The following is a 16984-nucleotide window of genomic DNA, read 5'->3' as shown; positions in this document are numbered from 1 at the left end:
CCTGTCACCTCTTTCTGTCTGTCTCGTAAAATAATAACAATGATAATAAAACGCTTAAGAATCAGAGAACTAAATGTAATGGAGATCAATAGCAAAAATACATCCTAAAATCCTGGGGCCAGATGATGATCATGTAAACTGAAGAAATACAGTGTGTGTGTGTGTGTGTGTGTGTGTAAGTGTGTTCCTCTGTTAAATACTGGACGACAGCTTGCCTGCCCTGAAGAGAGCTGTTACATAACAGTGCTTTGTGACAGCCATCAAGCCTGATGCGTTTTATTCTCTTATTCTCTCTCACACACACACACACACTTTCATCTACTGACTGCTCAGGTGAAGCACGAGCAGAAGGGAACATGTCCTCTGGGGTCTGCTTGTGTCCTTGAAATATGACATGTCAGATGGACAGAACCTTCGGCCCGGCTCTTGTGCAGGAGAGAGGCGGGGTATAAGACTTTTCTTCATGAGCCTCTACAAAATCTGTCATCGACGTCCCCTCTCCTCCTGCGCTGCGTTTATGCCTCACCGTGTTAGGCGAGAGTGAGTTTTCACTCACTTATCACCCTCCTCCTCTGCTCCTGTTTCTCTTGCCCTCCCTCCTGTGCTGCCTTGTTTTCCAGTCGGATCGGTAGTGTTGAGGCGGCCAGTGAGCGGAGAGCAGGCAGGCACACTCTGGGAGAGAGAAAGTCACATCTGTGGTTCAACTCTGGCTCACACAATACCGTCCTGCCCCGCGCTGTCCTCCTCTGCCATGTGGCTCCTGGATTGGATCTTTTCGCTCAACACAGCTGTGGTGAAACTAGCCAGCGGTCTGAGGTGCAAGTGAGTGCATCTGTGTGTGTGTGTGTGTGTGTGTGTGTGTGTGTGTGTGTGTGTGTGGAGAGAGCAAAGAGTGTAAGCTGAGGTGGCACTGCTGACTTATTGATGTTGGATTCATTTTTAATCAGACAGCTGATGTGCTCTGGCAAGGTACAAGTTAGATTAGCCTTTTGTGACATGTTTGCACCGAGGAAGTGGGACGGGTCTGCAGGACTAATATGGGTGTTTGATCCTCTTTGCTGGTGTGACAGATGTATTCGTGCATGCAACTTCGCTGACCACCTCTTTCTGTCATGCATCCTGCCAAAGTGGGATTCAACCCTTGTATTTTGCACCCTTGTGTTCCCTTGAAGTTGTCTCTCCAGGTGTGTACACCCTGTCTGGCACTGTGCGCAAGTTGTGGTGCAGTGCTGGAAAACTTAAAGGGCTGGTATCACAGTTCTGTCTGCAGTCAACTGCACTGGGATTTGCCTAGCAGTGTGGATGCTCATTATGTAAGCTGTATCCTCCACAACTGCAGCACTGGGGTCTGGAAGACTGCGGATGACAGATAATGTGGCTCTCAGCGAGGACTGCTTGAAACCAAATCAGGTCACTGTTTTGGGGAGCTGTGTGCCATGCAGATGCTGCACTGGCCTCTTTACCAGCAGGGCGGTTCCTGCTCTGAGTTACTTGACCGATCAACTCTGTAAAGTCTTGAGATTGCCAAATCTGTATTTGAAGATGCCAGGGTGCTTAGTGGGCCTTTCTTATTACTATTACTATTGCTTAGGGTCAGAGATTTGAAGGAACCGCTAATCTTAAGTATTAAAACCAAGGTGTGTAAATTGGCACATTTGTACAACATGAATCAAACCTTAAGTCTTGCAGCTTGTTGAGCAGAGGTGTGCTAGCATTTTTCTATGCAATCAACAGTAAACAGGTGAAAATTGAAGGGAGGACTAGAACATCTTAGAAAAACCAGGGTTGTGCTCTTGGAGGTTGGGCTGCATGAAATTGAAGAAAAATGCGATATGCAATAACTCATTAAATAATGCGATATTCGATATGCGATACGATAATGCTTAAAGTGTGTCAAATGAACTTAAATTATCTTTAAAATACATTTAAAATTATATAACCTACATACTTGTTTCACATTCTTTTTGTGACAAGAAAACATCCCTTCAACTTCTGAAAGTGAACATCAGTGTTTTACTGTAGCATAAGAAGTGTTGTTTTAACATCAGTGTAAACCACGGGGTTCAGGGTTTCAGTTATCCTACATTAGGGTTATTTAACAACAGAAACTGAATAATCAAATGTAAAAATAAAACACTGCTTAGTTTTCACGGTATGAATTAAATATATACACATTCTTATTAAAGCTACAAAAGTTATTCAGCCAAGAGCAGTGAGTGATTTTCTCTTTGTCTTTTGTGCATGACCCCAGTTATTGCAAGCCGTTGCGATGTGCATTTTGCGATATTTCGATAATTTCGATATATTGTGCAGCCATACTTGGAGGACCACTTTCCTGCAGAGTTTAGCTTCAGGTTGGTCCATTAGACCTTCCTGGAACATTCAGTTGATCCTGAAGTTCTTGATCAACTGGTTCATTGTGTGTCTGATTAGGTTTGGAGCTACACTCTTCAGGTTGGTGACGCTCCAGGAACAGGATTGGACCCGGTCATAGACTTGAAGGGATAGTTCAAAAATTAAAATTCATCAAAATGTCATAATTTACCGACCCTCTACGGACACATTAAAGCTCGAGTTGCCATTAGCTTTTTTTTTTGCTTTTGTTTTTTACTCACCAGACTTTTTACATGGAATGTAAATGAAAAAATTCCATATAAATATAAAATAAATGTCTATCATTATTAAAGACAAGTAAAGTCAGTAATAAAATAAGAATAAATGATCAAATTAAATGCAATGGCCCAAACAAACGCAAAAGAACAAAGATACAAATTAAATAAAGTTTCGTGTTTCGAGTGTGAAAGCATTTTCTGTATGGTTCGGACTTTCAGACCATTTACAGGAAGTCCCGGTGGTTCCCGTGTAGCCTAAACAACTGAAGAAGAATATTTATGTGCAGATCTGTCAGTCCTGCCCACAGCGTTTTGCGCACACACACACACACATTTTTCCTGCGTCCTTCCGGCGACGATAAAATTTTCACACAGCGAGGACGTTCATTTGGCGAAATTGGACTAGCCTCGAGTATAGTCGGTGCTGCAGGGAGTAATGCCATAATAATAAAAGTATAGTGGCAACGATATGCGTCTTTTCATTCATTCTGGTCAAAGTTACCCGCCGAATTGACAACACGCTGACGTCAGACTCACGTCCGTTTACAAACCAATCAATGTCAAGATGCAGCCCATTTAGATGATGACGACAGGGCACAAGTACGTCATGTAAAGTTCTTTAGTGCGCTCGCATAATTGCAATGTGAAACCAAACCAAAACTAACCGAATGTATAAAATCATACAAACATGAACTTTGGTTCGCACCTTGGTGCAGACTTTCAGGAAATGATGGTCATGTTCCCTATATTCATTGTAAAGACAAGCTTCTAAGCTTTAAAACGACACCTATTTTGTGTTGGTTAAGCAAGTGGTTGCTAATAACATGATAACTTAGTAACGCCCCCCGCTTCGGATTTAAGAGGTTAAGCGAGCCAACTGGGGTTTGAGAAGTGGTCATAAACAGAGGCGAAGTTTACCTGAGTCAGGAGAGGCTCAACACTGCTGCTCATTTCCCATGTTATTATATCAGGCTACCAGCTAAGTTCAACCATTACAACATTTTAAACAATTTTCAGCTCAAAACTCACTTTCAGGTTCAAACTCAAGTGTTTGAAATAACTTTCTTGCAATCCAAAGGGGATTCTGATCATCGTATGAGGAAGGAATATATTTATTGCTAACCGTTGCGATAATAAATACATACTGTATATGTTTATGGAAAATACCAGATACTGCTTAATAGTGCTGGGCGGTATGAAAAATCCACATCACGGTATTTTTCGAAATTACACCGGTTTCACGGTATATGACAGGGGGGGTTTTTCCAAGCATGACTGGGTGTAAAACACATTTTTCACTGAGTGAGAGAGGAAATACTGCAGTAGATTGACTTAGAATGCCCTATTTTACTGTCATGAGTGAATATTGTAGAAAAAAATCCACACCAGTATTAATACAGGTTTGCAAGGCTGTTTACAAAGAGCAGATATAGACCCGGTAACGGCTGTACACAAAGCAGCAACGCTCATAAACGCTGCTTTATCAGGAAAGATAAAGAAAGATTCAATCGTAATTACAAAGAAACTTTTCTAAAGACCGTCAGTTCACTTCAGATAACGTTACATTCATATAAAAACACCCGCGCCGCGTTTTGATTTTGAAACGTGCAGTGCTCATGTTTATTCAACAATGTCAATGCCAACCACAAATAGATTTTCCAAAAGGCTGTGTTGATATTGTGAACCAATGTATGGGAAACACTGTAATATAATTTGACAGCTATCAATTATAGTTTAACCTATCCACCTTCAAAGTCACCTTCTTAGTAACACGTGCATCACCACAGTGAAAAAGGACCCTCTCAAACAGTGTCGCGCCGCGCCGCGTTCCGATCGGTATTAAAGCGACATACACCGGTATTGCGGTATTTAAAAAATTCATATCATAACAAAAATAAACACCGGTATTCGGTATGAACCGGTACACCACCCAGCACTACTGCTTAAAGAACATAGACAAATCATATATGATTAAAATGGTGTATTTATTTGGTTTCATGTTTTATCTGACACTTCCCTCCCTGTGCCTTTGTTGATACCAGACTAATGCATCCGCATGTCATAAAAAAACTCTGGTTAACCTGTATAACTCATAACTCCTGTTTTCTTCTCGTGAGCTTCCTCTGTTGCTCTGGCTGAAAGGATAACAGTAGAGTGTGACACTTAATATTCAACAATATTATTGATCTGCCTGCATTGACACCAATAAATGAGAACTGAACTGAGCTGGACGATGACATCACTGTTTCCTCCAGAGCGGCTGTGTACAAATGAACTAAATCAATAACTTTTTTACAACAAAAATGAACCATCACTGAACTTACTTAATTTGGACTATGATGCTATTTTCCTCTAGATCTGCTGTACAGCAGAAACAAACTTTGTTGCATTACTTTCCTGTTATCACTGTAAAGCTGCTTTGCAACAATCTGTATTGTAAAAAGCGCTATTTATAAAGGTGACTTGACTTGACAGGAGAGATCACACAAACTTGCTCAGAAAATTAATAAATACTCACTGTTTCTAAAGAAATGTGATATAAATGTATGATATTTTATCTATATTTTATCGATATTTGTCTAAACGTGTAAGCCTTTGGACTTAAAAACCATAATGGAGTTTAATTTTGTGCATTATTGTGATCACAAATAAATGGAAGCAGGTGCAACTGAATAGATATGTGATCTCTTTTTATGTGAAAGGGTAAAAACCAGTTTGATTCAGCATGATTGATGTGCACTCCTAACACAAATTAACATATTACTGTCTGTCACTGTAACATTTTTATTGTAAAACGTTTGCTTCTTTCATGTTTAATTTGCAGTCTAGCTAGTTTTCAGTCAGTTGGGGAAATGGTGGAGTTTAGGGTTGTGCCGACATCACGATGGAGTTCGTGAAATGGTCACGTAATTTAATCTATTGATTCGTGTACACGGACACACTTATCTGGGGGGGGGGTTTCGTGATGGTGAGCACAATTCCGTAGCGTTAAGAGCGACTACGGTAGCGAGTAGTATGAAAGGCCTTAAATCCGGTTGGTTGCGGTGGTGGATGGGTCAAACAATACAGGACTTTCACCCAGGAGACCGGGGAACGGCGGGGATGGTGTCCCGCGTGTCAAGTTTCCTAAACCCAACCATCCAGTTCTTCTTTTCCTAAACCCAACCGCCCCGGTCTTCTTTTCCTAAACCCAACCGTCCCGGTCTTCTTTTCCTAAACCCAACCGTCCCGGTCTTCTTTTCCTAAACCCAACCGTCCAGTTCTTCTTTTCCTAAACCCAACCGCCCCGGTCTTCTTTTCCTAAACCCAACCGTCCCGTTGTTGTCCCGCGTGTCATGGAAATGTAAGCCCACCCACGACCTTTTCCTTAACTTAAGGGGCCGTGTGTTAATTTCACATTGGAAAGCCCGGATGAGTAATTAGTTGGGTTAGTAAAATAATGAAATGATCGTTTTTAAGTAGAAAAAAATATTTATGTAAAGACATGAAGAGTTCAGATGCAAAAGCCTCTAAGTGCCATCTGAAATTTTCTTCTATTATGATCATTTTTATCAAGCTCGTATATTTAAGTTCAGTAATTTCACTTAAATGGCAATGAAAATGACCTATTAATATACGAGCTTGATAAAAATGATCATTCTAGAAGAAAATTTCAGGTGGCACTTAGAGGCTTTTGCATCTGAACTCTTCACATATAGTCAAATAAAAAGTGCTTACTGGATCCGCTGATAGACGGATCCGCTGATAGACGCCTGCTTTCAAACACTCTCGTGTGTATCTGTGTAAGTGCTCTGTGAAGAGTGCCAACGATGTCTATTTACAACATGTTTGTCCCATCAATGGTATAAAAGCTGAAAGTGTGTCCAGACTTTGAACTTAGTATTATTTTACTCACACTGCCTGTCCGCCATCACATTAAAAATCTATTTTTCTTAGGCTAGTTAACGTATGTTCATGTTTCCCTCATTCATGTGTTGCTCGAGGAGCGATGAAGTAGCGATGCTGCAAACAGGGAAATCTATTTAGAGCGGCTTATTTTATTAATTAAAATATCGATACTTGGCGCCAGCGTATTGATTCTCGTATCGCATGGAGAAGGACAATGATATATCGCCCTATCGATATTTTGTTCTACTTCTGTTACAGCTTAGTATCATGTCTGTAACTTTTGCATGGGAAATATGTTTCCATTTCCAGAGTTTCCAGTTGGGGTTGGGTTATCTGGCACAAAACCATAGAAATGTAAACCAAGTGTCCGTCTGCGTGTAGTGTCGCTGTTGCAGCTGGTTAGGAAACAGTGCTAGAGTTATGAAATGCATGCGCTAATGTAAAACACACACACACTCACTGAATCAGCAGAGACTGATGTGCTGTCATCATGTCCTATGATAACCTCTCTCTCTCTCTCTCTCTCTCTCTCTCTCTCTCTCTCTCTCTCTCTCTCTCTCTCTCTCTCTCTGGTTAGTACAGATTGCATAACACAGCAGGTTTAATCTAGCATGCCCAATGATGATCAGTTTAACTGCAACTCTCAGACCGCAAGCTAATTCATCAGTTTTAATGACACCCTCTCATTGTCTAATAAAGCTTGACTGAAGAAATAAATGCTTGGTTACTTGTTTAGCACACTGCAGAGTGGCATAGATGCAGTACAGACAGTATGCAGTTTTGCATTGTAGTATAAAGTGTTATACTGCATTATAAGAGATTATTTATCTCATGTTTTTACCCAAAGATAATGTTAAAGGGCCCCTATTATGGATTTTTTTGTGATTTGTAGTGTTTAACATAGCTCTAAGTGAATGAAAACATCCTGCAAAGTTTTAAATCTGAAAGTGCACCGTATATAAAGTGATTGTTTTTCAAAAGTAAGAGTCGACTATGAGTCAATTAAATGAATCGTTTTTCAAACGAGTCATAAGCCGTTTCATTGTGACGTCAAGACGATACATTAGCATATTGCCCGCCCACTTATTACGCTTGCAGACACGCGGGAAAACTTGAACCTCAAACCAGCAGCTGATTCCTGTGGATACTGGATATATCGAGAAGACGCTGTGCTCTACAATGTGAAGGTAAAGACAGTTTCTTTTCACTGGCCAAGGACGAGCATGTGAAGAATCAGTGGTTAAAATTCATCTTTACCACAATACCACAGCAGTATAATCCTAAACTTTTGCTGTGTTCCCTTTATTTCACTGACAACTGCTTCTCAAATTTTGGAGTTCAATGCAGGATTCACACACCGCTTGCTCTTGAAAGATGGTGTTCAAAATACTTAGTTTTAAGTTTTATATTGCGTAGGTCTCCTGCTAACTCACGTTATTACTGTCTTCAATACTTCTGCTAATCAGCTGTTGGCCACTATTACCTATAACTGTGTCTATTAATGCAGATTGTCTGTCGTTCTCACTACTTTGAGGAAAGATTAATCATGGAGCAAGATCTGTTTTACCCACGTTTATGTTACATCAGTCATTCACGCTAGAGCTCGGCTAATGTATACACTGTTATTGATACAGTTTCCACGTGTTCACCGCAATATATTACAAAAATACTATGTAAATAAATTATTACAAGTAAAATAATGGGTTTGTTGATGGACATGCACTTGTTAATGCTGATGGTGAGGAATTACAGTTGCAACATCTCATAATGTACCTCAAACTGAGTAGTGTATCACTGAGAAACGTTGATGGATAATAACTAGTTCTTCCAATGTTTCATCATCGGACTCGCGCTCGCATTGATATGGTAAAATCGGCGTCATTGTTCGTTACTGTCTTTAGTTTACGGTGTAGCAAGCCTCAGGACAGCTGACGTTTTATGGCAATGGGCGTTATTGTTTTCGACGCGTGCGCTGTACACAGTTAACCAATCACAACAGACTGAGCTGTCTGGCCAATCAGAGCAGAGTAGCTCGCGGAAAGGCGGGATTTAGAGAGATTGATTCATCTGAAGAGTCGTTTGAGAATCATTTAAAATGTGGTGATGTGCAAATGTATATTATGAGTAAATTAAACAGTTTTTTTTACCTTTGATGCATGTAAACATGTTGTAGGAGACTCCAAAACAACATTAGGAAACTTTAAAATAGCATAATGGGGCACTTTAAGAGCACTTAGGTCTCACAAAGATTTAAATACATGGTCAGTGGCAGACTTAACTATATCTGGCATTCATTGGTTAATTAACTGTAAATGCTGAGCTACCTGTTTTGTAGTGGAACATAATAAAGCATGTGGTTGGGACTCATAATATAGCTTAACGAAAATCATTTGGAGGTTTTGTTACCCTTTACAAGCTTATGTTTAGGCAACATACTTAACAAGTTTACATTATATCTTGGTTTTCTTTTAGTTGATAACATTAAACAGATGTCTATAAAGCTGTGCTGACCTTTAGTCGTGAATGATCGACAGCTGTCTTTCCTCAGTGGACTGGTCAATTACAATGGTTCTGTGTTTGGATTTCATGTGATTTCTCATTCTGGTGGTGGTGAAATTATGATAACAATGTTTGCACACGACATACAGATTCATTTGATCAAAAGTAATTCCGTTTTGTAAGATAATTTAGTAAGATAATCAAAGAAGTAATTCTAAACTTCGCTGCGCCTCGAGGCAGACAACGACATTCTGTGATCAAATACAATCAACTTTTTAACAAACTCCACAGCGCCACCCAATATATTTAGTTATAACTGTGAGTTTTAGTTTGCGTGCTTATGATTTATCATGGATTTACTACATTTACGGCCATCAAAGCAATATGTAGCGATATCTGAATGGTATTTCGAATAATTATTATAGATCGAATATACAACTATTCGTGCTCACTTGTACTTTACCCAGTGTCTGTGCACCATCTCTCCAGAAGTTATGAGTGTATAAAATGTCTTTGTACTTGTTTTAACTAGAGTTGTTGGTATCTCTAACTAGGCTTGCTGCGATAGTCGGTGTTACACAGTGTTCAGCTGCACGTCGGCTACACCATTTGGCCCCCTACCGTCGGTTTAATTTTTTATAGTTATAAAAATCAGTTAGAGAACAGATACTACCATTAAAAACTAAACGTCTGCTCAGCTCAGCGTGAGCCGAACGAGAGTCACAGCACAGATCAGTAGCAGGAGTCAGATTTCATTTATCAGCATGGTGTTATGCCGTGCTTATTCGTTTTGTTAAAGTCGGCATGAAATCAAATTTGACAAATCTTCTTTTTATATGTAATATTGTAGTGTTTATTATAAATGATTTATCTGTGCACTTCATTTTTTTTTTTTAAATCATGTACCCTTATAATCTTTAATCAAATACATTACCCTTCCCTCCCCCCTCGAAACGACCTCTCTTCTCTTTCGGTCACATGCCATGGCGAAAGGGTGCGGCCAGAGCCGATGAGGGTGCGGTCTGTCTCGTTTCAGAAAATTTACGAATTTTAAAATTTAGCTGCTCGTCCTCGTTCTCGTCGCCGGGCTCCTCAATAAAAAATCCTTCATGGGAGGGTAATGGTGGGGGAGTCCGGTGGAGAGAAATCCTCCACAACTGAATGTAAACTGGCATTCAAATCTGCCTCCATTTTGTTTGCAACGCCCAACCTCCAACGATCCAATCAATTCCCGAAAGACGAAATCAAGCCCCGCCCTACATATTTTTTTTTTTTCTAATTTCAGAAGCCGTTTCACTCGGATATACATCACAACAAGGAAAAACTGACTATCTCAACTTCCGTTTCATGCCGACTTTAAGAAAAGTTATATGTTTAATATAAGTGAGTTTGTCATTGTACAGTTTTTTTTTAAAGTTTTTTTTATTAAGAATAGTAATGAACCCCCACCATTCAAGCAATTGCTGCCCCCGAATTGCCGCTAATTTGAAAGTGCAAGTAAAATGCGCACGGCTGCACAGGCATTCGTAACGGTGCGTGTTCACTGGCTCGGAGATAAACGGAAAACAAAACGCTCTGCTTCTTTAATTTCTGCTCTGCTCGCTCCGCACCAATGGACGCACACCATAAGTGATTTAAACACGAGAGGGAAAAGAGGGAAAAATTCCAACCCTTTTTTCCTGCTTACACATTCGTGGGTCATATCCAATAAGTGCCACATGGGAGGAAAAAATCTGAATTGGCTCACTTGAACCAACCATGTAATGTAAATGTATCACTGAGAAACACTTGAGTCCTGCTCGAGTCGTCCTTGCGATGGAGGTTCAGGTTCAATAACTAGTTCTTCCAATGTTTCATCATCGGACTCGCGCTCGCATTGATATGGTAAAATCGGCGTCATTGTTAGTTACTGTGTTTAGTTTACGGTGCAGGAAGCCTCAGGACAGCACACGTTGTTATGGCAATGGGTGTTTTTGTTTTCAACGCGCGTGCTGTACGCAGTTAACCAATCACAACAGACTGAGCTGTCAGGCCAATCAGAGCAGAATGCGACCTTAGTGCTTGAACAGACACATATTCGCAAAATTGTCAAAATGCCTCTCTAGGGCGAGTATCCTCCTAAACGCAGTCACTTATGTTATGCAGTTACACTAATGTAAACTATTGAGAAAGAAAATGCGTATCATTTTATTGGATCAGTGCATTCAATCTTAAAGTGACAGCAGCCTAATACACCCGCTGATAGACATTAATGTTAATCAAACAACAAAATAAAAAGAGAAAATCTTTGTAGCTTTAACATAGAATAATTATATTTAATTTATACAGTTAAGAATATGCAGTGTTATTTTTACATTTGATTATTCAATTTCTGTACCTGAATACTTGTTAGACTTGCCTAGAAAAAAAAGCACTGTTTATTTCATTTGAATCAAATTTTTGTTTTATCTATGCTTGTAATTTATTATTTTCCTATGCATATTTGCTCCCCTACATTTTGTGCAATAATAATCTATTTCTGTCACAGTTTCTTCAAGTTAAACCGAACCTTTATTTTGACAGGTTGATGAGTTTGCGTGTGTATATGATGATAGTATGAATAGAGCCCAAGTACAGGCAAATCCCTGAGGAGAGCCTCTTTAAGCTAACCAATTGATCTGCATTTATCGACGAGATTTAATTTCCAATAGGACATTGAACTATAGCACTTGACAGAAAACTCTGAAGTTCCATTATAAACAATGTTTTGGCAGTTTTGTTAATAGCTGTAGTGCAGGAATGAATAGAAACAGTAAATGATATGGAAATGAGGTCATAATGTCGCCCACCATTGGCTCAGTGTTGACACTACATGCTACAAGACCAACATGCAAATAATTTTTTTGATACATAAATGTGTTGATTGTGCAATCGAGAGGGTAAATTATTTCTTTAGCAATTTGTGTAATTTATTCAGGGCTGTAAAAGGAACGAAAATGTCAAGAATCCAAAGCAGTGAAGTGCATACTTGAAGTACCAACACACACAAACCCTTATATAAATGTATCAACACCATAAAAGGCTTGTTAATTGCATAATGAAAAATTATGCAAGGCTTGTGGCAAAGTGTTTTATAGCCCTGTCAGTCACAGAGACCCTACCTTCAATTGCCAAAGGTTTTGTGGTTGCTAAGAAACTAGTAGAGCATTAAATGTATTTTAGCTAATGAAGAGTCCTACTGTAGGACCAAGGGCATCTATACTTTTCTGCATGCTTCACATTTTTTAGCTTTTTGTTTGTGCATTTGCATATGACTTTATTCGTCTGTACATCTCTAGATTTTAATGAACAGCTCAGGGTCTAGGGTGATTTTGTAATTCAGGTCTTTCTACATTGTATTTGTTCACACCAGCATCCTCCACCTACGTCTCTCCATCTATTAGAAAAGCACTTGATGAGTGTATTATGTTCTGTTCAATTGGCCGCTGTGACTCTTCTGACTGCTCTCGTCTGAAGCACTGTTATTGATCGGGCTGGGACGGTTACCGCAATACCGCGGTCACGTGACGCTTACCGCGGGTCTGAGCTCGTCACCGTCATCACCGCAAAAAAATAAAATAAAATAATAAACAGTTGCCTTCACATGTGTTCACGTTGTGTCTAATGACATGGATTCATTGATTCTAATGACATGGATGGTGTCTAATAACATTGTGTCTTACATGGATTCAAGGTTTTCTAAACAAAACTTATCATCAAAAGATGGAGCAAATCCGACCTTTCGCAAGTTGGGGAGCGCAAAGTTCCATGACACATAATAACATTCCATTCGTAGGCTGTTGACTATAACCCCTTATTTACACTCTGTGGCGCGTTACGGCTGCGACGCGGCTACCGGAGCTGATCGCGCCCACTCTAGTCAATGCTTGTGTTTACACCAGCCACGACGCGGCGCGTTTCAGAAGCGTCTCTCCGCGCCGCTTCGATAAAGATAGGCGCCTAGTCTATTTCCGACGGACGCCGCGTCCAAGCCAAAAAAAAAAAAAAAAGAACGAAAAAAGTCATTTTCAAAATAATGTGCAGACTCCCAATTATATTGCAAATGTCTTATAGCCTATAATTTGAAGCCCCAAAAGCAGGACCTCAGCTTTTAATTGCACGTGCTTATTTAACACAATTCTCTCACGTGAAGACCGCGTTTGTCAACCCTCGCGGAGTCGCGGCGAGTGCACAGCACCAGAGAGTAATCATGGGGGGGGGGGTTGAGGTTTAAAGCGGTTTATCGCTATACCGCGGTAATTTCTTGCTTTTCAACCGCGGTAAGAAAAAATCCATACCGTCCCAGCCCTAGTTATGGATAGAGTTCATTCTCAGTCTGGTCTCAACAGAAGTGAATATTACTAAATATAATAACTGTTAAATGCTTGTCCGCATTGGGTTTTGCATCTAGCCAGGCCAAATTGTTATTTTGGAAACCGTTTCCCAGATTCATTTTACTGAATCAAAAACATACAGTGTGACCAGTGTAGCCCAAATGATTCTCATGAACCGGTTCTTTTTAACGAATCAGAAACAAATAGTGGAACCAGTGTAGTTCAACCAGTTCCTGAGCAAATGATTCGTATGAACCAGTTATTTTTGACTGAATCAAAAACATACAGTGGAACCAATGTAGCCCAATGTAGACTCTTGTGAGCTTTTTTTTTTTTTTTAACTCAATCTAAAATATGAATATACAGTGTGATTGAACTGATTCTTTAACAAATGACACTTTCTTTTACTGAATCAAAAAATACAGTGTGACCAGTGCAAAGTCCCTTTAAGACAAGTCATTTCACTCGGCGGCCATCTTTGAAGCGCCTCTCAGGCATGCAAGTGCAGCTCCTATCTTTTTGATTGGGGAAAGATCAAAATCTCTAAAACTGTTCGCCAACGCTGGAATCATGACAGAAAACTAGATTTTTCAGGCTGGATCAAGCTAATGCGCATGCGTAGTGGAGGCGCGTGTCTGACTGATTAACGGCAGCCGCATCGACGCGATGACTTTACCAATCAGCAATTGGCTCTTATTTAGATGGCGCCATATTGAGCGTTGCACTTTGCACTTGACGCGTCTTGTGTAATTCTATAGGCTTTAACCAGTGTCCTCCAAACGATTCTTGACCAAGTGACTCTTATGAGCAGTTCAACAACAATAAAATACTTTTCGCAAGAATTTTAAAATTATATATTTATCTAAATGATCTCATTTGGCAGTGGAATTGTTTTCGAGAGCAGATTTGCGGGAAGTGGGGAGCAAATTTTCTTTTAGTGAAGAACACCTTTTCTTGTGCAGCGGAAGCAAATGAATGAATGTCAAATTCCTCCCTCAGATATTAGACCGATTATTAACAGATATATTTTAAATAAGTGGCAAGAAGAGTGGCATATGTGTAAGAATAATAAGTTGTATGCAACTCATCCGGAAATTAAAAACAGGACTTTTCTCATTTTTAAAACTAGATTCGATCAGGTGGTCTATACCAGATGTCGTATAGGTCACACAAGTTTGACCCATGCTTTTTTACTTAAAGGTGAAGACCCAACATTATGTATGTTTTGTAGGATTCCTTTAACTGTCAAACATATTTTATTAGATTGTCCTGGACTTTTTTATGAAGTTATTTCAGTTAAGGACATTTTTAATGAGATTATACCTGAAAAAGTTTTGGATTTTTTATCATATGTTAACTTAAATTTATTTTTTTGGAATAATATGACTTGCTGTTTATCTTTGTTCTGTTTTTATTGTATTTATATGATATTTGTGTTTTTGTAATAGAATTTTTGCCATGAAGATAGCTCTGATTGCTGACATGGCATTAAATAAAAAAAGATGATGATGATGATGATGTGCAGCGGAAGCTATTTCACCTTTTTTGGAAAACAGACTTCAGTCTGATTGGCTTTTACAATCCAAGTTCAATCATTTTTCCTTACATGATTTGTTGACATGAATTGTTGTTAAATCGCAATCTCAATTCAAAGACCCACGTGATCATATTCCTAAATGTCATTGATTCATCTGTCTATTAAACTTTTGACAAGTAGCTATGATCATAGCGAACATTAAAATCTGTGGTCTTCTTTCTAAGATCTTCTCAACCACACGGTATCATTATATCTGTGTTACTTATGTTTTAGGACTGGGGTAAAAGTTTAACCTTTATAGTTTCTGTGTAACCCTACACTTCAAATAAAGATTGCATCGATTACATCGTTACATCAGTAGATGGCGAAAACATACTGTTAAAAAGTTTATTTGCCATTGAATTAGTCCATTCAAGAGATTTGTTCAAAAACTGATTCATTTAATCATCCATTAAAACCGATTTTTAAAAAATAAATTAAAATGAACTAAATAGTTTTTACATTGACTGCCGCAATCATTTTGTAGTAACCTCTAGAAAATGTCATTGTACAGTTTAGTTGTTTATCCAGAATTGTGCAGCTCTAATGAAAACTATTTGTGCTTTAAGTTGCAACCATTCAAATGACAGATTGGGGCTCATTTTAGTCGTGTAGTGGTGTGTGTGTCTCAGAGGGGCGAGAGATAAGAGTAATTGATTGTGTTGAGTGCCCTCTTACAAAGACCCTGCCATGACTCAGTGCTGCTTACCTGCCATCACTAATAAGGCTGTAAAGAGGCTTGTTTGGACTGACTACCCACTGAGACACGGATCTTATGAGCAAGAGAGTAACTCGCCGCCTTGTGAACCGGCGGATTTTTTCCCCCTGCTGTAATTAGAGAGAGAGTGAGAGAGAGAGAGAGCAGATGGGATGGAGTGACAGCAAAACGCACCGCGTTTTGAAGGAGAAATGAGGAGGCGGCAGTGTTTTTACCTGCAATGCAGTTCTGGCTTTCCCCAGCCAATCAGAGCGCATGGCACCGAGAGGAGGGCGGGCTCTTGTTGCTGACGGCAGCAGAGAGAGAGAGAGGGAGAGAGAGAGAGAGCGCTCCTCAGCATTCAGCCTCGCTGTGCATCAGTGTGCACTGAGGTGGCCCTCCTCTGCCTCTGGTACATGGCTCTGTCTCTGGCCTGCAAGCCCCTGTTGCCTTCATTAGCACTGTCTCTCATGGGCATCCGCGCGTCCTGTAGGTAAGAAGCAGAGTTGCACTCCTGTCTGTGTCTGCGCTGTCTCAAAAGCATGTGTCTGCTTTACCATGTGTTTGAGAGCTTTGATTTGATTTGTGACGGACAATTTGATTAATATAGTTGTTGTTTGTGTCATGGTAATTTCCTTCGTGTTCAGAGTATTTGTCCTTTTGCATGTTCGGAGTTTTAAAAGGAAAAATAATGGAGTTGTTTAATTAAGTGAGTTTAGGAAACAGTTTATTCCTGTTTTTATATACAGTTTTATATATATATATATATATATATATATATATATATATATATATATATATATATATATATATATTAAATAAACTATAGGCTATATTTACTCATTTGGAAAAATTATGAGAGTTGCATTATCATTATTTCTGCCGATAAGTATTTGTATAAATGACAAATAAATATTTGTTCTTGCAATGTTTTATTTGCATAATAAAAGGAAATAATTTTGTTATATGTAATAAATGTCATTATACAAACATTTAGTGGCAATTTAGTGACTGCTATTCAAAACTGTATTCATGCAGTTTATTCATGTAATGCAAAGAAGAAATATAAATATTTCAGGGTTTTTCCTGGATCAAAAATGGTCTTCAGTAGTGGCAGAGGAACAGAGTCATCCACACACACACACACACACACACACACACATTACAACCCCTGGGAACTGCGAGCCCAGCATTGACAATATATCCAAAATATTATTAACTTATTCTGCTTATTCATGAAATAAAAAATAATCACTGTCAGGACAGATCATAAAACAAGAACTAATGTATTTCTAAAAATCTGTATATGTATAAAGTCATTGAGTGACTGATTTAAAAAGTTAGTAATGAAATGAACATC

General features: G+C 39.2%; 1 protein-coding gene across 2 annotated transcripts in view; it reads left to right on the top strand.

Moving 5' to 3' along the window:
- The window catches only part of srpk1b (SRSF protein kinase 1b), a 51150-nt gene that overhangs the window by 3800 nt on the left and 30366 nt on the right, over positions 1-16984 (top strand). Inside the window, exon 1 of one of the 2 annotated variants that reach the window (XM_082156444.1) lies at positions 15966-16117. The exons of the other annotated variant lie outside the window; for it this stretch is intronic. Within the exon in view, the coding sequence (XP_082012570.1) occupies positions 16041-16117 (77 nt within the window). The 5' untranslated portion in view covers positions 15966-16040. Of the gene's footprint in view, positions 1-15965; positions 16118-16984 lie in introns of those variants that run through there. 2 annotated transcript variants of the gene reach the window in all.

Source organism: Leuciscus leuciscus (genome assembly GCF_965113295.1).
Source record: "Leuciscus leuciscus genome assembly, chromosome: 23".
Classification (NCBI taxonomy): domain Eukaryota; kingdom Metazoa; phylum Chordata; class Actinopteri; order Cypriniformes; family Leuciscidae; genus Leuciscus; species Leuciscus leuciscus.
The sequence above is the reverse complement of the archived record's forward strand: the minus strand, read 5'-3'. Positions and strand labels throughout refer to the sequence as shown.